At 35.9% G+C, this 27,527-nt stretch overlaps 1 protein-coding gene across 5 annotated transcripts in view; it reads right to left on the bottom strand.

Moving 5' to 3' along the window:
• pard3aa (par-3 family cell polarity regulator alpha, a) overlaps positions 1–27,527 on the bottom strand; it is a 428,925-nt gene that overhangs the window by 92,507 nt on the left and 308,891 nt on the right. For all 5 annotated transcript variants that reach the window (XM_015338942.2, XM_006642876.3, XM_015338940.2 and 2 more), the window contains one exon: positions 9,854–9,982. In XM_015338942.2, coding sequence (XP_015194428.2) covers positions 9,854–9,982 — 129 coding nt within the window. The remainder of the gene's footprint in view (positions 1–9,853; positions 9,983–27,527) is intronic.

Genomic DNA, 27,527 nt, shown 5'->3' with positions numbered 1-27,527 from the left:
TACTATAAAACAGATAAAAAAACATGCAGGGTCAAAGAAAGCCAAAAACCCGATTAAGCTGTTACATTCTATCTATAGGCAAGCCTATCTTACCCAAATCTAAGTAAAAAGAAGCCAGCAGTGTGATGTGTTTTGTAGACGTGTTTTCGTAGGGCTAAAATTCAGCCCCCGTGATTTCTTCCCCGTCAGAAAAGTGCAACAAACTAAAAAAATGCATCACTAATATTACCTGATAATTCCAGCCATTTTGTGACCAAAAATGATCAAAAATAATCTAAAACATATTTAGATTATTTCTAACAGAAAATAAATATGTACAACATATTAAAGCCATCAATAGTTTAGCTATTTTTTTTTAATCTGGCATTTTCTTAGACTTAAAGTTAAATTTAAGTGCACAACAAATCAAAAATAGAAAAGCACTGGCACAGAAGTGGAAGTCATTTAGTAAGATAATACAAAAATGAATCTAGTGATTCTATACTAATGTATTTGGCATACCATGATTAACTTTGATTTTTAAATTAGAAATAACATTTTAAATTAATCAAATTTGTTCAAAAGGCCCAGATAACATCTTTAAGAAAATATACTAAGCACCATAAATTGTTCAAGTAAGGTAGTCCACGTTGAGAAACCATACAGAATGCCTGTCAGGTTAGCAGAGTGTCCTAAGAGCACACATTACAGAAAAAATAATTTCTTTATTTTAATTAACTTGCCATTTCACAATGCTAAGGGTATCTTAACCAATAATAGCTTAAAACAATGCAACAACACTGTATTTAGATGGACAATAAGATCTGAAATGTTTAAACCTGCCCTACTATTATTAATTGCTGCCATTGAAAAGTTCTGTATGGGTTTAACTGAGTATCAATAACTATTACACAATCAAAAAAGTTGAATGAAAGTAACCCATTACAATAATTTTGAACAAGTACTTCTTTAATTCAATTTGGGAAGCAAATTATTTTTCAATCCAGTGTGCAGGGAATCAAATTAAATCCCAAAACAATGTGAATATACAAGTTTGCTAGTACAGTATATGGGCTTTAAATAGGGTTATAAAAACATCAAATGATTACAGCAGTGCAGCTGTATTAATGCCAGGCATTACTTTTGATTAGTGACTGTAATCAATACAGTACATGCTCATATTTCTTCTTTGAAATTTGTTGGAATACCAATAGTGGACACTTCAAGAGTTTGAATTACATTTGTAACTAGTTAATATTAATCCAGCCGTTCTTCTATTTTCTAGCCGCTTTGTCCAATTTAATTTAGAGCCAGAACCTATGAACCAACCGGCACAAGACAGGATACATACTGAATGGGAGACAGGTCCATTTTTGGGCAGATACACAGACACACTGGGGGCTCTTTTCCTAGGAGCCAATTAATCTGTGTAAATGTATAATGCTTTGTTTGACACTAAGTTGAACAACATGCCACTGACATTTAGGATTTCAATAACCTTTGTCATATCATTGTTATCTAGATTAATATTGACATACAGTATGCAGTCTTGATCACAAACCACTATAATCAACTTGCTTTTTTAAAAGAAGAGTTTCTTCAAAGTTTCTTCTATCACTTCTGTATTTCAGCATATTGTATGTCAGGCACAGAGAAATCCTTGAATTTTGTCAGAATTATGGAATCCTATGCTTAAATTTAATTTAATTTAAGTTTTCCTCGGAGTTCCATAATGTACCATACTGATCTCTTGACTTATGTATTTCAGGCAAATGTTTAGAAAATGGATGATAAATGTCATATTTGTAAACCATCAAAAATGCTAGGTATTTGTACTGATTAAAAACTATGTGCAAATGAAGGTCACATCTTTGGCAGTAAGGCACCTTAATATCAACAAGCTTGAGAAATTACAAATAAGAAAAGTGGGTCAATGAAATGTTAAGTACAGTACATCACAGATGTAAGAGTTTATTTCATTTACAAATTATAGAACTTCACACAGAGATAAAAAATGTATTGTTTGCCCCAGGTTCTGTCACTTAGAGACAAAAGGCAAAGGTAAGAGAGTAATTTTCCATTCTCAGTAATAACTTTACCAGTTGAGAAGGAAACTACAACACACCAAAGTTTAGACTGAGTTAGCATGTTCTCAGGTACACATACAGCAGGTTATCTGTGACACCTAGACTGTGACCTGCACAATCCATATTTAGGCTCCATACATTTTCAACTGGTTCAGCAGTTTAGCAGCTGTCTTTTTTACCATTAAAAATTAGTTTTCTAAAAGTGGTGTTAACATGAAGTAGCATACTGCTGAAAAAGACTACATCTTCACATAATACACAGCCTTTTTGTTAAACAGCTCCTTTCCAGTTTTACACCCGTCTTATTGCAAACAAAATATCTACATATCCTAAATAACATATGCTTAAAAAAAATTGCATTTATTGCTAATTAAAAGTACCACCAGAGGAGTCTTGTTGTTTCAAGCACTATTAGAAAAAAGTAAAATATTAGCATAAAGGACACTGAATTTTGTCTTCCCAAATGCATTCTAAATAAATAAAAAACCTTACTTAGTGACTTTAATGCCAGAAGCTAATTAAAAATGAAATTCCAAGCCTCTCCGTGCAGGATTTGGCACTGTTCATCTAATTAAAAAGAGGCGGTATAATTAAGAGGAAAACATAAAGACACTGTTAGTCATGTAACACTTTTATTCATTAGCAGACGATCTGAAGAATGAATGCAATAATGCACCAATGTCACTAAACTGAGTGGAGCTCAGAATCATTCTCTGCTCCAGACATATGGCTGCTGTGGCCTCAAGCTATTCTTCAACAGGATGCTCTTTGTAAGACACTTTACCTTTGGGGATTCAATATCCACGGTAAAGCTGTAATTACTGTCCAGGACCATTCTTCCCAAGCTATGAGGGGGTCACTGAGAAGTCACAGGATCCAAAATGCTAAGCTTACGCAAAGTGTGCAGGAATTTTACACTTCACTATGGACAGTGTGATCTATGTTAATAGAAAATAGGCCAGGAGAGGAAAAATAATCACCACTCAAGTGTTCCCTGTTAACCTCTAGTTTAAACAATGCTTGAGACCGGCACTTCCTTTTGGTTACGGCACTCTGAGCATGTTCAGAAGGGCTTTATGCAGAAGGAGGGAAATTAAAGGTCACACGAGTACCATCGGGAACTAGGATTTTAAAATTGACAGTGTCACTGGATTTGAAGCAAAGAACCCCAGCAAACTTTTTACCATCCTGGAGGTAGAGAAGGGCTGAGTTTCTCACTGTACTAATGTCTTATGTTTATTTCCTCATGTGCTTTCCGAATTACAAGTCCTTACCTTTTATTCAAAGCAGTTTATTTTCATTTCTGAACAGCACAGATACTAGTTATTAAAATAAGTTACCAGCCCTACGAGTGGACATTCTTCAAGATACTGCCAACTTTCGGTTGCAGTATATCCAATATCTAAACTGTTTTCTGGAAAGTCCTTCCAATGATAAATTGTTTAGCAGCACCATCTGTGTTATGTGAAAGGACAAAATTTGTTTTGGTTCTTACTGAATGTGTTGGTAAGTGTCAAAACCTATTCATCATTCCTAACCCCCCACCCCATTCCAAAACAGATCTGGCAATAAAGCAACAAGAAACAAAGTTGCAGAAAGAATAGAGAGAATTGTAGTTTTCCATGAAGCATTATATCTTGAAATCCATCTCTATTTGCAATAATTGGCAACTGTATTGCAACTTTGAATGGTATGTAAAGTAGTAATACATCTATAAAATAAAGTTTGCAGCCTTGACAGATTGCACTTTACAATTATTTACTCTAAACATAGCTTAACAAACCAATGATGCGGAATATTACATTTTAGATTCATTACTGAAAACTCGATCTTAATATATTTCATTATATAGCACAGCGTTTCCTTGCATTGTTCAATATCAAACTAAGTTATTAAATATATCTATTTCATCAAATTTAATGGGGCACATGGTTTGCAAATAAACAGACTAAACCTTTGATCATTTGATCTGGGGAAAATTGCTCCATTTACAATTATACTTTTTCCATTATAATATGATCTTGAAATTTGAAGACACCTTCACTAGATTATGCAATATACTTTTGTCAAAAGTCAATGTAATAATTTACTTCAACTCATACATAAAGTAAAATTAGGATTTAATCTGCTGCATGCTACCAACATAATTATAACCAAATATATAATCATCGTTAATGATTGCTACCTTTATTCTTCAAGCTAAAACATCTAATGACATAAAATACATTTAGAAAAACTCTGTCTTATACAATGAAATAGGATATGCTGCAATAACAGTATTTGGATAAAAGTGTTTCCTAATTGGAGTTTGAGGTAAAATATTATTTTTTGTGGAAAAATACATAAATAGTCGTTACTATTACAGACAGTAGCTAATTAAAACATGAAAAGGTTACAAATGAAAGTAGGCCATTTGGTTGTAAATTTAGATGCAAATTTCCATGGATCAGGGCACAATAAGGGCTACATCAATTACCATACTAAAACATTCATTAGTATAACACAAAGAAAGAAAAAAGTTGTAAGGAATCAGAAGGAACTAAAACAGTAGAAGCAAACACTAAGTATTTCTATTTTTAGGAGAGGAAAAGCCAGCAATCCGGGGTCATAAAAGGCTGATTAGTGACTTGGTGAAGCCAAAAAGATAAGTAGAAGAATGCAAGAGGACTCTCTTTTATCCATAACAAGCTTTTACTGCATTGCAAGTAAATAAGGGAATTTGTCAAAAGCATTTTACTAAAGAATTTGTAATCAGATTAAAGTTAATAATATGCAAGATGATGAAAATGATCAGTTATGGAAACAATAGAACTAAAACAAAAGAGTAGTTACAAATGATGGAATTTTAATAGAGACTGACATTTTCAAAAAGAAAGGTCTTGTTTAACTTGCTGTAATTCTTTGAACAATGAACACAGTCATTAGATAAAACTGAAGCATGTGCCATGATATATTTAGATTACTGGAAAGCTTTTGAGGCCCCCCCATAAAAACTTTAGTTCCCAAATTAAAAGCTACTAGAATTCAAGGTTATGTACGAACATAGTTCAGGAAACAGTGTTTTATCTTAATAGGCATAGCCTCTAACTGGGCAGATGTGAGTAGGGGTGTGCCACAGGGATTTTTTTTAGGTTAAATGCTCTTCCTGATTAATATTGAAGATTTCAATTTTTGTACAAGTAGCAAACTAGCTAACATTGCAGAAGCAACTGCAAGTGGCAAATGACAGTTAACATTGATAAGCACAAAACGATCCATACTGAAAGCAGGAACATACAGTACACTATGCAGTAAATAGTCCTAAACTGCAGGAAGGATGGAAGAGATTCATGTGTTTATGTAGTTACAGTACTTTAATATCCATATCAATACAGTGTGGGGAATCAATATAAAAGCAAATAGAATCCTCGGACATATAGCAGAAAGAGAGAAAATTAAATGGGGGAATATATGCTTAAGCTCAATCCGTTAAGACCTCATTTAAAATACTGTGTTCGGTTTGGTCACCATGTGACAAAAATGACAGACATAGAGATTTCACAGAAGAAAGGGAAGAAATATTCCCGGTCTCAGGGGATTGTTATACACAGACAGCTTAAGGAAGCTAAATCTCTTCAGTCTAGAATAAACGGCACTGAGACAAGACTTGATCCAGGTATACAGTATACAATCCTAAAAGGAATGCAGAAGGGTCAACATGGGGAACTGTTTAACACTCAATAGTGAAACAAGGACACTAGGTCAAAAGTGAACATGAAATGGGAATTTATGTATATGGAGTATGGAGTATGAAATGCTTCTTTCCAAAAACAAGTTCTGGATGTCTGGAAGAGGCTTCTCAGCCAAGTGGTTGAAGACCAAACACTGCCACTCCACACAATGGCTGGAAGAAATTATACTCTTGTTTGTCCTTATGTTTTTATGATGCATTTGTACATTAATTAAATTGTCACATTGTGACACGAAACAAGCACTGCAAGGCCAATTCACAGCATCACAGTGGACACACCACTGATATACACTGTCATTTCTCTTTGTTACACTGGCATTATGGTGATAGAAGCATTATGATCAACAATACAGTTTGTGTATTCCTTGTGCTCAATATATACACAGACATAGGGTTAAACAAACGAGTAAAGCAACTCGATATTTTTTTTAGAAAAAAGAACAGATTTAATATACAGTATTCCTGAATTTTCTGCACTGCATCTGAACTGTCACTTGGAAAATTAACAAGTAATAGGTTTATTCCATGCTGAAAAAAAGAAGAAAGAGAACACAACGTTTCGGCCGTGGAGCCTTCTTCAGGTGTCCTTTGACACCTGAAGAAGGCTCCATGGCCGAAACGTTGTGTTCTCTTTCTTCTTTTTTTCAGCATGGAATAAACCTATTACTTGTTCCTTTGCAGCCTACGCATGCTGACGCAGCTACCCACCTGAACTACTTGGAAAATTATTTGTTTTTCTGTAATCCCTACATCACTTGAAAATGAATTAGTTGCTGCGTCTGACTGAAACTTTTAAAATCTCGTTTTAAGCTTGAGATACCATATCTCAAGCTTATAAAACCACATAAAATATCTGGGTTACAATGAAAGGAGAGTATGTTTCTTTAGACATACTAACTATAGGTTTATAAAGTGTTTGGGTTGTGCGTACACCTAATTCTCTCTAAAACATCAAAGAAGCAAGAGGTCTACTGTCCTGAAACATGTTTCCAAGTATAACATGTAAAATCCGCTTACCTTCTACCATAAATCTCTGTGATTTTCAGGTAATGATGGGGTATTAAAATTAAACTGCCTAACCTCTTGACTGACTTCCCTTTCAGAAAACTAAAAGCACCTGTCAAAATGTCCTTTCAGATTAATTCTAAAACATATCATTAAAGTGCTGCATTCTGGCAGCGGCCCATCCCAGGGTTTTGATATTTTTCACAGGAATGCATTTGCTTTTCAAAGGCACAGCACTTATCAAATCTGACGATGTATAATTTCATAACGGCATTAAGATGAACTTGTGCCTTTCAGTTTTCCCTAATCAATCCGTAAGTTTGCCTTTCGAGTTGCCCTGTTCTAAGTATATTACTATTAAATTTGTATTAAGATGTATAATAACTTTATAAAATTATGATAATAATTGATTTTTTTTCCCAAAAAAAATAGCCTTGTTGTTCTGTGAACCCTAAGGATTTGTATTCCAGCGCATGTTCATTATAACAGGGCCAATTTCCCAGAAGACTAACATCATTAAAGACACAAAAATTCAAGTTGGATCGAAAAGCTGGGATGTCCCTGCAGTTCTCATTTACAATGCAGACGAGATAGGGTAAGAGACATCCAGAATGGAAACAAATGACACTAGAAATGCATTTTTGCATTTTCAAAGCAAGAGGAAATCCAGAAATCCAAATATGCAATAAACTGTTTATGGAAAGTTTTTTTTTTCCGGTTTTATTTTTGATAAACAAAATAGTTAAAAACACAAAGGAGTTGGTTTCCAAAACGGCTTTGGCTTTGAGGTAAAACAGCAGTGTATTCTACAATAGGGCAAGTGCAGCCTTACTTTCATGCACTGCAACAAAAAGGGAATTTTACACATCTGAGTTTAAGATTACAGGGCACATACTACCATTCCTTTCACCCTCTTCCTTCTGCATTATGAAGATTATGGTTCTGAGGTTCTGGGAAGTCATGAAGTTGGAAATTGAAACAGACATCTAGTAGTGTTCTTAGACTGATTTTTTAGCTTTCAAACTGTCAATCTGGCAAAGGCTACAGTAGAGCGACAAGTTTATATACTTACTGCTACCCCCCAGAAACCATAAATGAAGTGAAATATGAAAGAGACAGTTTATCCCAGCAGGGATACTCTGTAAAGAGCAGCTGTATCTACTTGGACTCAAATTCATGTTTCGTATTTCCGTGCTGAGATAAGAAGTCCCATCCTTTGGTTGAGCCATTTAACGTAACATTAGTGTGTCTATGACTACAGTGCTTAGGTCATTAAAGATGCCATAGTCCTGTTTGTAAGAGTAGGGATGTTAACTGCTCTGGGTTTGCAAAACCTGGCCTATATAAAGTCAGCAGGTGATGCAGTTTCGTATTTCTGCTTGCTAGCATAGTTGGGCTGCACAACAGTAATGCACACGCGTCAAACACAGGTGGGGGCTGTACTTCAGTTGAGGATTAAGAGTCCCTTCATATACTGTGGGTAAAGGGATGGGGATCCTTTGGGGTGAAAAATGCTATCATAACCATTGCATTACATTGCTGTAGTCATAGCTGATGTCTGACTAGCTCACAGAGCATGAGATGGCAGTTAGACCAACAAATCACTATACTAGCTAAACCTCTTAAGTGCATAACCCATTTATTCACACAATTATAAAGGCTTAAGTCCTTTCTAAATTTACAGAGAGGTGTGGTTTGTTACCCAAAACAAACTGTTTGAAAGGCGGTGATTAACAGTTCTATTTCATATACCACAGACACTGAGTCTTTACTTTATCACATACTTTATTGAACTTAGACTAAATTGGAAACCACAGATTTTCAGCAGTGCGCTGCATATCGCACAAAGCTTTTTCTTCAAAAATGAAAAGGAAATGATCAAATAAACGTTATCGTGGTACTTTAAAGAACATACTCCTACTTCTCTACAGCACGTTTACAGCTTCCTGAAAAACAAATATTTTTGCGCCTTAAAGGAATGTTGTGCTTATTTTACATCAACATTATCTTTTGGTCAAGTCTCTTAGTGAAACAACTTTCATGTTCTGCACGCAAAAAAAGTAATTAGTTTGCTTTTCTTACTACCACCCTCGCTGTAAAGCTTTATCTAAATGAAAATCACTTTTAAATTGCAGTGTTAATGCTAACTTCAGTGCAGGAATGTTGTGGGCATACCCGTATGCATTAGGTCTAATGCAGGCCATCTATCAACAAAATAGTCTCTGACAGTTCAGCAGGGACATACACACACTTAAATGAGGTACAGGAAATTTAATGAAATTTTGTCTTACAGAACTGAATACACTTAATATACAATAAAGAGGGGCCCATTGCATTTTTCAAGTCCCTCAAAAATGAGTAGCTCAAAGAAAAATGTAAACAAATGAGGTTTACAAAAGAAAAATGTAAACATGAAAACTGACTTAAACAATAATTTAATATAGCTGTTGGATAGCAAAAAGACAAAAAATAAAGAATGCACTGTTATGTCTTATAAAGTAGAAGGTTTTAATTTTGATTATCCACAAATAATTTGGATAATTTAAGGTAAGGTAAGGTAACTCAAAACTCAATGTTAATTTAAAAAAAAAAAGAAAAGTATCACACAGCTATTTTTAATACTAACAGTTTTACTTGTGTCAAGTCTAAAATAAAACTCATCTATAACAATAATACTCAGTAGTGTTGGAGAACATTAAAAACATTAAAAACACGAAATTTCTATTTAAAAAAAAACCTTGGCCTATAACAGAACATCTGTTAAGCCCCTTTATGAGAAGGAAAGTATGAAGGCAACGAGTGTCAAGTACCATTGGAGTCATCAAAGTCTGGACAATAGAAAGAAAATGCGTCTTTTAGATAAGCATTAAATGTTTGCTAAAGCCTTGACACCGACAATTCCAAGAGAATTTGAGTGGCTTCCCAGAATTTCCAAAAGAGAATGCCAAGACCCATTCACTTAATTATAAAACAAAATATGCTCCAGCTTTCCAGCAGCATCAGGGCCTCCTGACACTTCATTAAAGTGGTTACCAGAACGCGGAACACTCACCTCTCCTGTTCCATTTTCATTCGGAATGTTTCCTCCTCGGACGCCTGCATGTCTTCCATTTTCGACTTGCTTGAACTCTTGCGCTCGATTTTGTCTCCCACCCTCTCATCCTTGCGATGCTTGCCAAACCTGGAATATCGGTTAAGGAAAGTTTTAGGGCTTGAAGAATGTTTCATCTACATGAAATACAGATTAGGGTGGCACAGTCAAAAAGCGGTCAGTGTTGCTGAATCACAGCTCTAGGGGCCTGGGTTCAGTTCTGGGTTGAAGTACATCTGTGTGGAGATTGCATGTTCTGCCTCTTGTCTATGTGGATTTTCCTTTGGCGCTCCAGTTACCTATAACCTTATAAGACATGCTAGGTTAACTGATGTCCCCGGTCTCGTGATGGGCAGGCATTATGTCAAGGACACAGTCCTGCCTTGTCCCTCACTGTGTGTGTCCAGGAAAGGCTCTGTTTAGTTTTCTGTAAACCATCCCAAGACTAAGCAGTTGACTGATAATCACTACAAAAAGTGAAGCATAGCTAGCAGCCTTCTTAGATGTCCTTAGAGAAAATACCTGAAAGAAATTTAACAAAGTTCCGATAAAAGACCGACTTCTAACCATGTCATCACATAATGCTTTCCCAAAACTATAGCTGTATATAAAATATTTAATGATTTTTTCAAAGGACTGCAATCCTTTGATTAAGGCTTTTATAGACTAGCTGTCGGAGACACTTTTAATAAATCAGCTTAATATTCTCTAAAAGTTCAATAAAGACAACCTGTTTAACACTTTTTTTCTTTGAGACAAAATAATAAACTATGGTATTGAAGCCCCCAGAGAAGATACTTACTTTTCAATCACAGATACAAACTTGTGATGAATCTGTGCTGTGCTGGAAAAGAAACCCACCACAAAAAGGCTCTTGCTATTTCCACCTTCATCTTCGCAGTTAAACTTTACATTTTAATGACAGCCTGACACTGAAAGTGCATAAACTCCAAAGTACATTACAGAGTGAAAATAACACCACACATGAAATGAAAATATATATCGAGCATGGTTAATTCATCACAAAGCCTATCTCTCCCTATCTGTCTATCATGATCTGTAAATTAACAGTGCTGTAGCCTCATTGAAAAATGTGTTAGAAAATGATGAAGCAGAAGAATGCCTCACGAGTTCCTTACTCCATAATTTCTGATGCTCTTTCATCAAAACTGGCTAATGTAAATGGATTCACAAAGAAGTCAGTGTGGGCGTGACCCAAGATCAAGAATTACTGTGCTTTTCATAAGGCACAGTTTTCGGCACTGGTGGTCAGAAGGTTTCATTCTTTGTGTTATAGTGCCTGGGTGTAGCTATGAGGACATACTGCATGCTAATTCAGCGACAGGACATGTTACAATTTTATAACAAGTTGAACATATTTCCTCTTGTAGAGCCATCTGTGCTGGGACTCTCCCTATATGTACAAATGAACAGTTTAGCACTCCTTAGGAGCGCTACAAAATGTCTAAGATTTTAGGTGGTGTGGTCCCGAGTACTGAAAAATGTCTACAGTAACATGACACTAATTAAATAAGTGGAAGCAAGAGTATTTAATATTAAAGAGGTTCAGTGAAGAAAACAGAATACCAAAAAAGCCAGTGTCTACTGATTTTGAGCAACATATTTGATCTAATTTGTGTATTTTTAAATTTATAAACTAAAAAAAAATATTGGGCCAGTCTCATTGTGCATGCTGAAGTCTCAAGTAAATGATCCGACTAAAAAATGACTGAATTCTTCTGAGCTCCCAAGATATCTCATTAATATACAACAGAATAATGGCTTTCCACAGAACAACTATCTTTAGTGAGGTTTGTCCATACACTCAATCCACATGCCAAAATTAATACGTACCACATCCATTATGAAAATTACTATTTCATTTGTTGATAGGGCAATGGAAGCCATATAGTATTAGGATGTGCAACCTCCATCAATTTGAATTTGCTGCATAATCACTCCACTTGAATAATGTTTATTTTAGATTATTTTGGTGCTTAAGCTTGGCACTGAATTTTGAAATACAAAATGAATCAGATACAAGGATTTAAATATTTACTTGAGGCAGATTTTACTATTAAACAGGCTTTATTTAAGAAAAATGCTAATTCTTATTAGATATATAACAATTCAAGTTTAAATCATCCTTCCTATTTAAAGCAAGCACACAATAGTGACCAGATTATTTATTTCTGCTTACTGCTGTGAAGGGAAAAAGTAATCTCCATCTTTTCAAAGGATTTTTTTCCCACATCTAGATGCAGCTAGGGGTGAGATCACTGCTAAATAAGAGCCTGTTAATTATATTAGAAACAGAGTTTTTGTAATACAGATACATTACCCGATTAATTAATCAACAAATGGTTAGACTAAAACAAACATAACAAAAAAAACAGACTGAAACTCTTATAATAAGAGAATCACTGCTATTTATCACTACAGGTAGCAGAAACATACTGCAGTTTCATTAAATGGAAATACATTTGGAGACTATATTCTGTACCATTTACAGTAATTGCATTAGAAAAGTAAAACGTATACATACAGAGAGAGCACATCATAATAAAATTATTCAACCAAGGGAATGCAGTAATTTCAAATCTTTTCCACCTTGGAAGATGTTCTGCAGACACTGAGGAAATTAACAAAACTGTGAACAATTATATTTGCACCACTGCCAGAGAACAAAAATTATGAGTCAGAGATCTACATGGAACTAACTTCAAGGTGGGACTGACAGCATTTAGACAACTGTAGTGCTTCACCAGTTTCAAGGGAAACTAAATTAAATGGCACACAGCTAGAAGTGTACAATTACTGTATGTGCACTTGGGTCAACTAATATCACCAAAGGAAAAACATGTCTGAAATAAAAAAAAACAATGTAGTGGAGAACATTTCCAAGATTCAGCATTGCTCTAAAGGGAAAACTGTTTTTGTGCCATAAAAGTACAATCTTGGACAAATATTTGCCGCACATGAAAACTGGACCTTGAACACAAAACTGATATAGAAGCGACAGAAGATCCACAGAAACATAGGAAGATGCATGATCAGAATAACAAGAAGAGACAGAAGGAGAAAGGAATGGTTTAGAGCACAAAGAAGAGAATGTGATTTCACCGTGAGGACTACAATAGGACTGAGCTGCACACAGAGCTATAAGAATGGATCAAGCAGACAAGCAGAAAAAAACAAGGACAATGATACCCTGTATAAAGATAAAGTTGAGGACAGGTGAAAGTAGATGTGTAGCGTCTAAATTGAAGATAGAAGATGCTTAGTAGATCATACAAATGTTAAATATATATCATCACAAACAGCAGGTTTTCTAAAACTACTTGTTGATGGAGGCCTCTGTAAGACTCCTCCAGACTACTCTGCCCCAACTCTTCTCCCATCTTCTTTGTTATCTTCCTCTGTCGTTTGTTTCCTGGGATCCATCAAAAGACTCCATCTCTGATCTGTTCCTTTTGTCAGGTGTTTACTAATGGACAAGCATCTTTACGCAAAGTTGGAGATCTATGTTTTTCTCTCAAACCCAGTTCTCACTCTCTCACTATGTTTTCAGCTCTCTTCTTTGTCTGTCTGAAACATTTCAAGATTCCTCAGAAAAGCACACTTCTGCAAACTGATTCCCAAGGCTGCTTGCAAGGCTTTTAGAGATTCAAGGTAAGAAAATCCAAGTGGCCAGTAATATCACACAAAAGTTACACCTTATGTCAATTCCAGTAATTTGCCCTGCTTTGTGGTTTAAATAAAATCTTACTATTTCATTTTGAAGGGCACAAAGCCTCACAATTATGCACCCTACTTACCATTATCATTCTGCAGCAACTCACTGTATTTAACCAAAACAGCTAGTAAAATTGCAGGTTTACTAATCACATCACATCACTTTTTTTTTAATCCTCAAGCTTTAAAAACTTACAGCACAGGACAGTGTAGTGAAAATTGCATTCAAATGAATTTAATGAATGAATTCATTTATGAACATGTTATAAAGCCTTTCTCTTTCCCAGTCGGAAAAAAACTGTTTGTGACAAGGAAGTTTAACTTCTGTAGATCAAAACCATTTTTTAAAAAGGTCTTTTTCAAAATTGACTTCTATCATGGTGTGGGTTTATAGTGGCAAGAAGCAAAAATAAATTATCTCCATTGAAAATGACAAGATTCAACACAAAATCTAATAAAAAGGAGAAGCTGGACAGTGCCACATAAAATTGCTTGATTCATCCCCCTACAAGAGATCTTGCATCTGGCATTTTTTACATCTGAAAGCAGTGCTGACAGACAGCCCTCATAAATTACCACCAATCTTCAAACTACTATGAAATCAGACAGGGGAAACTGGTTTCACACGGTTCAGAATGTCATCTTTGTTTTTATCTCCAGCACACAGCACCTCCAGAATTTCCAACACATGCTAGTACCGACATGACCCAAAGAGAAGCAGCTCTCGGTTTTTACTACAAAGACTTCAGGTTTACAATTCTGTCACATCCTACAACGTTGCCAGCACAAGCCGCAAGTTATTGTGTTTTGATTCAAAGTGGGGCCTCATGTTGACAAAATTACAGACAAACACAGTGGTTTGGCATGTTAAACAGAATGTGCTTGTGTTTAAATATGGCAGCATAAAAAAAGCTTGTTTTTCACAAACATCTCTGCAATGTTTACTCCCACTCACATCCGCTTTCTCCATCATTTCCATCACTAATGATGAAAAAGACAATGCTTTAAGCACTGTAAAAGATGAGCTAACCAAAGTCATTTATTAGACCATAAACATTTTCTAGTCACCCGTTTCAGTTCATGGCTCTGGGTATATTAAAGTGTCCCCAGCATTGTTTCTCTACCCAGTATAAAAAACTGGAGCCTGGAGGCTGTACTCTAGGATCAGCTGCTCAAAGGATGTGGAATAATCTCCCAGTCCGTAACAGAATCCACATCCAAATCTTAAACATCTTTAAAAACCCACTCTACCTTTTTACCTTTAATTGTTTAATTTACTGTATTCACTTCTTTTTGCTTCTTTTTGTTTTATTGTATAGAGCTCCAAGATGATATACCATAAAAGCACTATCTATGAAATAAAGGTTGCTATTATTTATTAGACATGGTAACTACTGAATGTACACTATATTATACTGAGTTAGGAAAATGCTTTTTAAAAAATTCATATTGAACATTTAGAGCTTTGGGACACCTGCTGCGATGTATAGGAAGAGGCATTAAAAATGCAACATATGAACATTGGAACCAATAGCATTTGCTGCATTTATAATGCCTTTCAGTATATTTGTTATATTATGGAAAAACATACACATATACGTAACCTTGGAATTGTTCTTAATTATTAGTCCAATAGTTGCATTTCTAGCATCAGAACTACACAAGTGATAATGTTTTCTGTAATTAAAACATCAACACTGTTTAAAGAATTCTTTTGTTTTTCATACCACCAATGCTACAAATTGCTAATTGTACCCAGCTCAAGGACTGATCATAAGGACTTACGTCAGTGCCATTTCTGCTTGAATAACCCTGATAATAATTAGGGACTGATTGGACGCTTTGTGGGCTGAATAACAAGGATGTCAGCTACTACATTTCTATTAGCTTCTTTTGTTATAATGAACAGTTTTCAAGGTCGTAGATGAACAATCACGTGGTTGCCTATTAATGTGCCTACGTAGGATATCTCAGATCCTATTTTTTCATTTAAAGTCTGCAGCGTATGTTTTACACGGAGCAATTTTTAAGTACCATTCTTACATTCAGCATATAGATGAAAAAGCATCCATTTGGATACGTAGCTTTCCAAATTGGACGCAAAAGTAGAACTGAGAGTACAGTACAATATGTCAAGACTGTCACACTGTACATGAAAGTAATAAAGAAAGGCACAATGGATTAAAATGGCAGTCTATTTGAAAGGCAAAGGAATTTACTGGTGAATTAACAGGTTGGTATATTGGTCAGCACTGCTGCCTCTCAGTAGGTCCTGGGTTGAATTCTGGGGACTGTGGCACAATCAGTGCAGTGTCTGGATGTTCTGAAAGGTTCAAAGTGGGGCCTCATGTTGACCAGGGCTGTGCCAGTTTTTTTCCCAGATGCTCCAGCTTCCTTCCACTGCCCAACGCACTGGTGTCCAGTCACAGATGTGGCCAGCCTTGATTTCCCAGTCCCTGCACCGTATGCTTGCAGGACAGGCTCTGGATTGATGCAGCCCTCATCAGGATAAGGCTGGATGTCCCTTACCCAACGCATTTTCATTTTAATTACTTGTTTTTATCTTAACACAACTACACAGCAGGCTCACTTTTTTGTAGCAGGTGAAGTCTGGAGTCACTTGAATATTATATTTTCCCGAAACTTTTGTCTAAATACATCTAAAAATTTAATATTTGTTTTGTGAAGCTTAATGAAACGAAGAGACGGTGCATTTGGGGGTCACCTTTCTAAACAACAACAACAAAATGGCAGGTTCTACTAATAAGAACAAAGTTGGATTTATGTAGGTCAGCATGGTGGTGCTGTGGGTAATGTTCTGGGTACAATTCTGAACTTGAGTTGCTATCTGCATGAAGATATGTTCTCCCCAAGTTCCCGTTGATTTCCTTTGGGTGCTCTGGTTTTCCCACAGTCCAAAGACTACTAGTAGGTTAAGTGACGTCTAGGAAAATTGGCTCTAGTGTGTGTGTGTGCCTGTCTGTGTTTGTGCCCTGTGATGGACTGATGTCCTGTCAAGTGTGTATCCTGCAATGCGCCCATTGCTTGCTCAGATAGGCTCTGATTCCCCCACAGTGCCCTGTATTGGATAAGAAAATGGATGGATGAATAAATGTGTGTGTGTTGTTTTGTCATTAAAGAGGATAGTCTCCATTCTATAATAGTTTCTCTTTGCAGGTGTTTGAAAATAACATTTAATGCAGCCATAAGCACTAGTGCTTTGAAATCTATATTCCTCATATAATGTATCAGATTGAAACCATTTGTACAATACACTTTGACAAATAAAAACATGTATTTACCAAATCTGCAACTGACAACATGACATGCATAGTGACAGCAGAAGATTCACTGAAAAAACTTTAAAGTTTGAAATGAGATTTTGAACTGGGTCATGTCTCTGCTAATCTGGAAACCTCAAACCTCCTCATATATTAATGAAAATCATTATCTGTGGTGGTTTTGCCAGTAATGTCAAACTGTTTAAGTAGAACTAGGTCAGGGAAACTAGTGAGGGTCAAAGATTTAGATTTGGATAGTTCTTCTTAAACTTTAATTGCTGTACCTCACTAGTTTCTACGATGGAAAAAAAGCTTTTGAATAATTTGATCAGTAGTTCCCAGGTCAATACAGAACCTCAGGTCTCTAAAATGACTGTATGAAACAGTAAAGTAATGCAAAAGAGTTTGAAGCTGAGTTGTTCATCACAGTGCACAGTAATTTCTGATTTGACTTGCTGAAAAGTGAAATATCTTTATCATCTCATCAGATTCACACACCCAAATAACCACTCAGAACCTTCCATCTCTTCAAATTTTTTGCTTTGTGAAATGCATCTTTCCAATGAGATCTCTACCTCTAACAAGATATTCAAAACTAATAAAGTACAGTATACCTGCATTATAAAGATTTTATGCAACATGCCTAAAACACAGAAATTGATAGAGATACAATTGTCTGCCAAAGAAATTAAATTGTCTCTCTACAATGTCATTGTTTAAATTAATATTTTCCTGGCTTCTGCTTAAGACAGAGAAAGAGTTTGACAGTTTGACTATGCCTGTTTCAGTATAAACAATATACAATATATGTCCAATTTTTTCCTGTAATAGATCACTTTGGATTTAAGGGAGTCTGACCAAAACTGACTTTCTATAACCTTTGAACTGCTGGCCCAATAAAGCTGCCATTTAAAACGAAGATTTGTTCTATAAAAAGATAAACTATAGACTAGTTTGAAATTTCACGTAAAAATAACACTTATGATGGTATGATGACTTTTGTCATCAAATTACAGGAGCAGTAAATAAACTATGGTGGATCTTTGACATACTCTCTAAACATAAATAAGAATTAAATTGACAAAAATAAAAAAACAATGACATTGTCTAACCATCAAATTTGCTATCAAGCATTCTGTATTAAAAATGTCAGCATCTCTATTATTACAAGAGCTTAGGTATAAAATAGAGACAAAAATCCATGCCTTTTATTGTTTTTATTGGGAAGTTCAAAGTATCACTGGTGCTGCACCAAGGAAATAAAATGTCTATTTTCCTAAGTCACGCAATGGAAGATTCTGTCTCTGTTTTGTGAATATTTTCATTCTGTTCACGTAACAAACCAAATACTACCTCTGTCTCCTGCATTTCAACAGAACAAAAAGCACAGTTTAATGGACCATTACAGAGCATCAATTGCAGACCAAAAAGTGACAAGTATGACTAATGAATACACAAACACCTGCCGACTCAAAACAAAAACTGATGATGAGGAGAGGAAGTATGTCACAGCATACAAAAATGAAGATGAAAAACAACTTCTATATCTAATACAAGTAAAAAAAATGGGAGATGGGCAAACCCTGTATTGTAATCTACCACACATCCTTATAGAGTAGAAGACGCCATAGTGGTTTACAGGACTTTTCCTTAAACTCATATTCTTTATTTCTACTTTGTAACTCATGCAGGACACAGACCATAAATGGCCACCAAGCTGGTTAAACATTGTTAAACCAAGTAACAGAACATTCTGAATGAAATCCTAGTCACCGAAATCAGCAATGGCCTCTGCTTACTTAACTGAACAAATCAATTACTAAACTGACTATTAACAATAGTCTCATTAGAATCCTATCCTACATTTCGTAACTTAAAGATAAATATTTGTCTTTTTGGAAGGAATGTGGCTCTTATTCACTTCCCACAGTAACAGTCTATAATTCACTTTTCACAGTATTCAGCTTTGAGCTGTTATTTAAGTTAATTCATTTTGTACTGCACATGCTCTCTGGGTCCTCTCATTTCTGCCCACCATTTTTGAAACAAGAAAACTCTAGTGTTATTCTCCTTGTCATCTTATACCAGTCATTTTGTCATTTAAATACTTACTAGTCCGTCAATCAACTAATCCCAATGTACTCATATTGTCTCAGGCCTAATCTTTCAAAATCTGAACTATTCTATAATTCTATAATTTTCTGACTCTGTTCCTCCTGTTGAACCTCTCAATATCCTCCACTGCCAGGAAACTTGATTTTTGCTTACCAACATCTTCCTAATCTGCACATCCTTAACAACCTACCAGACACCACCTGCTGTAACCCCTTGCCGTCTCTAAACTGGACCAAGGAAACACTCTCCAAACTACCCATTTTTCCCAAATTCCTCTAAAAACCACCAACTTGCTTTATATTTGTTTGGCCTTGATTCTTCCATGCAACCTTTCTTCTCCACAAACATCACTGGGCCCTCTCATCTTTACTCCGCCTTTCATCATCAACCAGGCCGGATCTTCTGCTGGTTAATTAGTTCTTCCTCTTCTTCATTCTCTTGCCTCCTGTGCTCTCATTCGGTTATGTTAGACACGCCGCCAAACTAGGACTGTACCAAATCTTATCGTTATCTGGCCCTGAATTATCACCTGTTCAGACTGTACAATCCACACTCACTGTGATGTTGAAACAGCAGTTTGAACCGAATATTCAAGACAAACGATCTTCCTGTTCATATTTTAGGAGATTTAACTAAGTAAATCAAATGATGGTAACTGATTGCCACCACTCCATGTAGATTGCGAGTGGAAGTCAAGAATTTGTTGTTTGCCTAATAGTTCCCAATTAGGATAAGAACCGTAAATATACTTGTGTTACAGAGGTGTCCATGGGCGAAATGCTCACATACCAGTGAGGAAGGCAACTGCTCCGTTCATTTGATGATTGGCTATTAAAGGTTTAGTGTTTACCTGGTCATTTGTTAAGGGAGAGGTTTAGAACTAAACAGGAAAGGCTGAGTGATGCAACAGAAACAATTCAAATCTGGCTTAAAGGTGCTCATCATGCCATTTTTCAGAATATTATCAAACTAGTATGATGTACTGTAGGATATAAAGTATTTAAAGCCTTTCTAATGGGGTCTGTCTCCCCAAGGTAACTAAATCAGGCCCTGTATTCCCATCTCAGGGAGCACTTTTTCTTCCTGAAGTGAAATAAACATGGAGACAATAGCCTCCTTTCAAGATGACTGCATCACCTGGTGGCAGTGGCGGGATGAGAAAGCCATATGGAGGACATCGTTCGGCTGAGGACTTGGCAATAGGCTTGAGTTGAGGAGGTAATTTGGAGAGCAAACCAGCATTGGATTGAGTGACTTTCCTTTAACATATAGCATTACCAATTTGACAGGCTTTATAAAGTGTAGTAGGTGCTGAGTCTTGCATACTAAACAAGAAATTTTATTTAGCTGAATTATAACATTTTAGTTACAGACCTCTACACTGTTAAGAGTTACTGGTTTGAATGTAAGTCGGCTTACAGGTCAATACATAACAAAAAGCTGACTGGTTACATTATACTTATGACTATTTCAATCCAACAAAATGCATTTTACTTGATATATTTCAGGGCAGATGGACCCAAGTTAAATTTGTAATAGACATGAAAAAATGTCTAAGTCTCAAAAGAATTGGCTCCAAGGAGATAAAAAAAGAATGTGTGGCAGCGATATTGTTTAACTTTAAACTAAGACATGTCACTAAAACAAACAGTTCTAACTAATTAAAATAACTGATTAACTTAAAAATATGAGTGCTTTAAGACCGGCAAGTACCAGTTATGTAATTCAATGCATATTGCAATTTCCATACATCTGCTGTTTTCAAAAAGACATTCCGGTTTGCTAAGAATAAGCAATGCTTGATATAGTTTTTTTGTTGTTTTCTTAAAAGGAAATGATTTCCAGATCATTTAAACTAGTTTCTTTATCAGCTAAGAAAAATAATACAAGAACATTATACTTCCTGGAATTTTTTGGAGAATAAGTGGCAATTATATACTTCCTGGAATTTGTTGGAGAATAAGTGGCAGTTAAGACAAATGACCTCTGTCCTTCAAATACGCCATGTGCGCAAACATGGTGATGCATTTGATTTTGCCGTTTTCAGTGCTCTTAATTCATGAGTCTATCTATGATATCTGTCAGTTTAAGAAAACATGGGAAATACACTTTCAAGGACAAAAAGTCTGCTTTACAAAGCTGGAAGCTAACACAAGTTCTATTATACAGCACTCTTGAAATCGAACTAAGAGCGGGGTAATACATAACATGCTTAAAAAATATCAGCACTGTAACATAGCTTTCTATGACTTTATAGTACTACTTCATAGTACTTAGAAATGTAAAACCAATGCTAATATTTTTAGAGACTAGAAAACCTGACTTTAGAACAGTGAACTGCGAATCCCAGGCTAAAGATGGATGTTTTAATATAGTCTCATTAGAGAAAAAAAGGTGAAGCCTTACTCACTAAGGAAGTTATATAAGTATATAAACAAAAAAAATCATTTTGCTCTGCAAGACAACACTTATACCAAAGATGGCTAATTTTCATTGATTGTTTTTCTAATGAGGCAAGTATGTGGTCATGCATTTGACCTGATGATCATTATGTAGTGTTAATGGGAACATCATTATTACACACCTGCACACTGATATTGTTATTTCAAGGGACTTACCTGAGAGCTTTAAACTACTTTGTGGCAACTTATGCTGATGTTATCTGCAGCTGCCTGAAGATTATACCTTCCCCACGGATCTCATTATCCGCAACTTCTAACGTCAGTCAGCATTTTCCCTGTCAAACTGAGATTAAAAAGTATACTCCACACACAAGACAGTTTCATGGCAATTTCTAAGGAAGGTGGCATCACCTAATGAAGCACTATAGCTTCAGGATTGTTATTTTGCTTTAACTTTCTTATATGGTGGCTTTTGAGCAATTTATCACCCAATGACATCAATGAAAGCTGAAAAAATATTTCACTTTGCTAATCAGCGTGAAGTACAACTGCATTCTTTTCGTGTAAAAAAAGATTTGACGCACTCGTAGCAGTGTCTCAAGATGAAGCTCAGTTATTTTAAGAACACAATCAATACATTCCCTTAAAACATCAACTTGTATTTCAACATGCATTGTGTTTCATGGTATGTGTATGAAGGATCCTTCAACATGGATGGTTTTAAAGCCACATGTTTCCACAGTTGTAACTAGCTGCTCCAAGACCAAAGACACTGTTCCCGATCACATGTGGAGCACAAACTATTCCAACAATGCCCTTTCTCTGCTGACAACCAGATGGCCTACAAATACTGTGAAGAATAAACATTCTCAGTATATTGTCTTTCTCTGAGCTTCAGTTAGCTAACATTTGCAGAACACAACATTTCCTCTTTCCTTTTCGGTGCTCGTTTTATCATGTTAAGCTAAACATTATAATCACATTAAGCTCATCGCTCAACCTTTGACTCCAGAAAGACTTTTACAGCGGTAACGTTTTCTCTTCTTTTATAAACACATACATTACTTTTTACTGTTTATATTAAAAAACAAACAATTTCAGTCTGTAGAGACTGGCACTGGGCCACATCAAACCTGGTGGCCTTTATTTTTTCTCTTTCCACAGTTAAACGGACGAAAAAAAAACAACAACAATGGCTTAACTTCTGGCAATCAAAGGCTTTTACCAAAACAATGTAGTATTGTTTGGGGTTTTCAATTATTTTAAAAATGAGATTTTCCCATATATTTGAAACCAAGCTTTCAGTCCAGCTGCAATAAGCAGTTGTTTTTATTAATACATACACACCTGTGGCCCGAAAGTTCACAGCTAGTGTGTGGCTGTATACCACATACTGACATTCCCTTTCTTTTACCCTACATGGCAAGGAGCTAAGCAGCATTTTTAGAATGGCCTTTCCAGTTCTGAATAGAACATTCTTTATGTCCTACAATAACGTAATGTGAGAAGGAATGTTTCAGGGAAGTAGGAACCAATTGAGTGTGCCTCTGCAGGCATCACTTGCAGCTCAAGTAGATCACCATCACAGTCAAAAGCAGGTGACAAACGTGCCTGTTTCTGAGGCAGTGTCCTTATAAAAGCTAAAAATGAATTCAGAGAAATGCCGTCGTGTTCATCCGCTTTACTTTTGATGACGCTGAAAATTGAACAGATTTTAATTGTGGGGTGAAACAAAATGAAATATTCGAGACAAACTTTTGGCAGAAGCAGAGAAAACCCAGGAACGGCAGTCATGAAAGTGGATCAGCTGGGAGGAGAGGAGACTGTAAAGCATGCACTTCTTTCAGTGTAATCACAAATCCACATGAGGAAGGGTTTCACACTTTGCAAGCTACCGCCACTGTTACGGCCATCAATCCCACAGAAAAACAGAATATCATCAGGCTAATGGGTCACCTTCTGCAGGCAGACTCCCATGATTTAGTTTCTTGGTCGTGTTATATATGACCACAGTGGAAGACAATGCTAAACAGCACTGTATATGTATATGAAGATAAAGGAGCTCTCACAGGCATCACTTATTACAAGATGTGACCTAGATAAAGCATGTTATGATGAATACTTAATACTTGCTTGGATCATAGGATTCTTCTACACCTACACTGAGGATACCTAATGCTTTAACTACTCTGCCACAGCCCTAATTCAAAAAATAAATAAAAACGCCAACACATCCCTTTTGTACAGATAACTCCATGGAGCAAAATGACATGCTTATTATTTATTTTAACATTGGTGTAGGGAGATAATAAGATTGTTAAAAACTCAGTTGTCTTTTTTTTTGTGCATGATAGCACACATTTTAACAACACAGGAGCTTTTTTCTACTTGTTCCTTTTCTTTTATAGCAATTACATTAGAATACTTTGAATAGTTCTACTTAAAAGGCAGCAGTGTTGTCAGAGCTGCTAAGTCTGTTTTGAATATGCCCAGAGTCAGGTTAGTATTATAGAATGCTTTTGTTCTTTACTAACGCTTAAAGATTTTTATGTACACTATAACGTGAATGCAATGTGCTGTCATTACGTCTTTTGATGCCAGAGATGTAGATTCAAAGTAAATTTAGCTCCACAATTAAAGTATTTACTGGTGTCAAGGTTTCAGTGACGGTGAATTATAATGCTTGATTTGGGGATTTTTTCATATTTATCAAGGTCTGGCTGCAAGGGACAAAGAATAAAGAAGAAACAAAATGTAATACAGACTATTGTGACATTGCTTGACATGTACAATTTTTGTCAAATCAACTGCTGAAAAGTCCACCTGCGTTTTGCTCAGAATGTGTTTTACCCTTCATCTCTATTTTTCACCCTCTTTTGCTTTTCTCACCAGTATGGTCAGAATATCCTTTCAGCCTGAAAAATATGGATGTGGACAAATGACAGACCTTCCATTCTCTACATATGAAACAAGAGATCCTGTGAAAACAGCAGCTGGATTTTACAATAAATTCTAAGAGATCTAAATGACAGGGAAAACAAATATGAGAATGCTAATAAATTATTATTGAAAAATGTTCTGTATATATTCAAGTGTACATAAATTGTGCATATGTATATAAACATGCATATATATTATTTGTTCAAATGTTGCGGTTTACAACTAATTATGCCATTTTCGCTCTTAGAATGATCAGAATTTAATATTTTTAAATTCTAGGAATCTGACAGAAGGTGGAGATATCTTTTCCAAAATCAAAAGGCAGGCCGCATGTCTAACCTGGGGAATTTTATTGTTTAAACTGCTGAGGCTGTCGGAGAAAAGCTGAAGAACGCTGGAAAGGCAAGCTTTGTGCTTCATCCCCATCAATTTGTAGTCTGTGGAGGTGCTGCACATGTCAGAGTAGTTCTATTTCAAACTCGCTGACAGGGTGAGGAAGTAAACTGAAGGAATATTGGATCAGCTACTATGGGGTGTTCTGTTTATTCCCTGACAGGTGAACCTAGCTTACTTTAGATGGCAAAAAACAGCCCCCTTTCCCTCATCATGTATTAAAGAAAACCAAATTAAGCCTTTCTATGACAAAAAGTGGGAAATAAGAAGCGAGGCAAACAGTATAATATACTGAGAAGAATGTTGATTCTGATATCATTTGCTGAATTTTGAAGGTTTTTCAGGATATTACTTGCTTGACACTGGTAACATACAGTATAAAATACAAGAATACATTTCTCCTAAAATGCAGATGTTTCAGTGGATGTATGGTAATTTGTATTTATTAGTTGACTATAAATGAACAGATACTACGTGATTGAAGAGTTAGTACTAAAATTTTCCATAACAAACATACTTCCATTCCTTCCTAAACACCTCTGAAAATTAACAAATTCATTTGCCAGACAAAATGTTATTTACAATTATCTGTCCAGCAGTTATATCACCCTGCAAATCACAACTAGCAGCCCACCAAAGTGTGAGCCTGGTCAGTACCTGGATGGGAGACCTCAAGGAAAAACTAAGGTTGCTGCTGGAAGAGGTGTTAGTGGGACCAGTAGGGGGCGCTCACCCTGTGGTCTGTGTGGGTCCTAATGCCCCAGTATAGTGATGTCGACACTATACTACAAAAATGTTGTTTTTTGAATAGGAAATAAAAAAAGGGTACTAACATTAAAAATCCCAGAGCATTTCTCAAAAAGAGTAGGGGTGATAACCCCAGTGTCCTGGCCAAATTTCAAGGTGTACTGGCACATCATCCAGATGGCTGCTACATTGGTGGTGGTGGGGGAGAGTCCCCAGTCCCTGTAAAAAGTTATTGTTACTATTATAACATTCAGGTCTTTTTCCAGCCCTTTTCAGAACACAAAATGAGGTTTGAGAGTTCACACTATACTGTACAAAAGGCTCGTTTTGTGAGTTACATGATTCATTTTTTGTTCCAAAGTGTGCTACAAAAGGGTATTGGGAAGATAGCATTCCCTTTCAATTTGAACTGATCAAAGGAAGAGTACGAGCTATTGCTTTATGTGAAAAATAACTACAGAACATACAGTATAAAGCACTCTAAACTAGGAAAAGAAAAGTTAAATGTTCAGAAAGAAAAAAAGAAAAGTAAATCATGAGAACATCCAATTCCGCACCAAAGCGTATTACTCAAGGTGGGAGGGCCGACACTGCCAGAATATGCAATATAAATTTCCAAATAATGCACTTCTGAATCTGGCCATGTACAGGACACTAAGAAAGCCAAATCACAACAGTGTATCTGATTTCCTCTAAACAAGATTTCAAATTCAATTAGTCATTTCCCTCTCCAGCAAAGACTAAACCAGAACACTGTAAGACTGCACATAATCTTTTGAAATACAATTAAAATATTAGATTTTAATGGTAATACTTCAGTATTGCATTTGTATTGAATTGAAAGCAAAAGGCAGCTGACCAATCTCTGGTCATGCATTTCCCAGCTGTGCTACTGAGTTACAAAGTTCACATTTTAATGTGTTTTCCATTTAAAAGCATGTAAAAATGGAAACGTGCAGAACTGAAATTATTTAGCGTTCCAAAGTATCTTTTTATTTGTACTCCTTGTATTAATAAAACTCTTGTAATAAAGGGAAGAACTGCAATGAAGCTCAGGGAAAGGGGAAACTTAACTGGTGACAGATTCACACAACATTAAAAAACACACTGAAAAAGATATGAATACTCGGTAACACTCAATTGCGGCAATCTGTTATAACTGAAGGACAGATCATTATTTTCCAAGAAACAAAATCAGGACAATAAGGTAGCCAGTTGCTTTTATTGGAGTTTTTAGTCTTTCTGTTATTGTCCACATTTCATTATATCGTTAAAAGTCTACTTTGGAGTAGCAAGTAAGAAATCACCTTTTACTTTACCTTTCTCTCTCTTGTTTTGTAAATGCTGATCGCTTGTCAACTGGACTAAACTGCTGCTTGTCTGGGACTTGGACAAGTAGGACAGCTTTGTCTGATCCAGCCGTGCCAGTCCCAGTTCACCAAGGACCCAGCCTAAAACAAAGCCCACAGCTCATTATGGTTTGATGATATACTGGTGGGCACACATCTCCCATTTATTATTCACTTAGCTCAAAAACAGCTCAGATCTGTTTACTCAGCATGATGTAACAACATATAGCTATAGCTGTAGCTCCAAATACTGCCATGAAAATGCCACGGAACGGACGTGGAAAACAGATAAACCTCTTAAAGACACTTCTGAAAAGTCCAGAACTTCTGAAATGCCTCAAATTTTAGTTCCAATTATCATTTATGATAAATGTCGGACGATGCAGCAGATAGGAGAATTTTAAAGGCATAACAAACACATAAAATGTGTTAAGCATCATCTCCACTTCTACAATAACTGACAACATGAAAACCACATTCACTGGTTATGTCTGGATGCAGATTCTTGTAAAATAAGCCAAGCAGTATGCCAAAGAAACTATGGAAATCTATGCTCGATGCAAATAAATGTATATTGCTGCAGGCGTAACGGAGAAGCAGAATCCAACTAAATGTAATAATGAAAAATACATAAAGAACCACTAAAGGCTTTATCTGTTTTGTCTGATCATTT

This window comes from Lepisosteus oculatus, chromosome 6 (assembly GCF_040954835.1).
Source record: "Lepisosteus oculatus isolate fLepOcu1 chromosome 6, fLepOcu1.hap2, whole genome shotgun sequence".
NCBI classification, from domain to species: domain Eukaryota; kingdom Metazoa; phylum Chordata; class Actinopteri; order Semionotiformes; family Lepisosteidae; genus Lepisosteus; species Lepisosteus oculatus.
The sequence above is the reverse complement of the archived record's forward strand: the minus strand, read 5'-3'. Positions and strand labels throughout refer to the sequence as shown.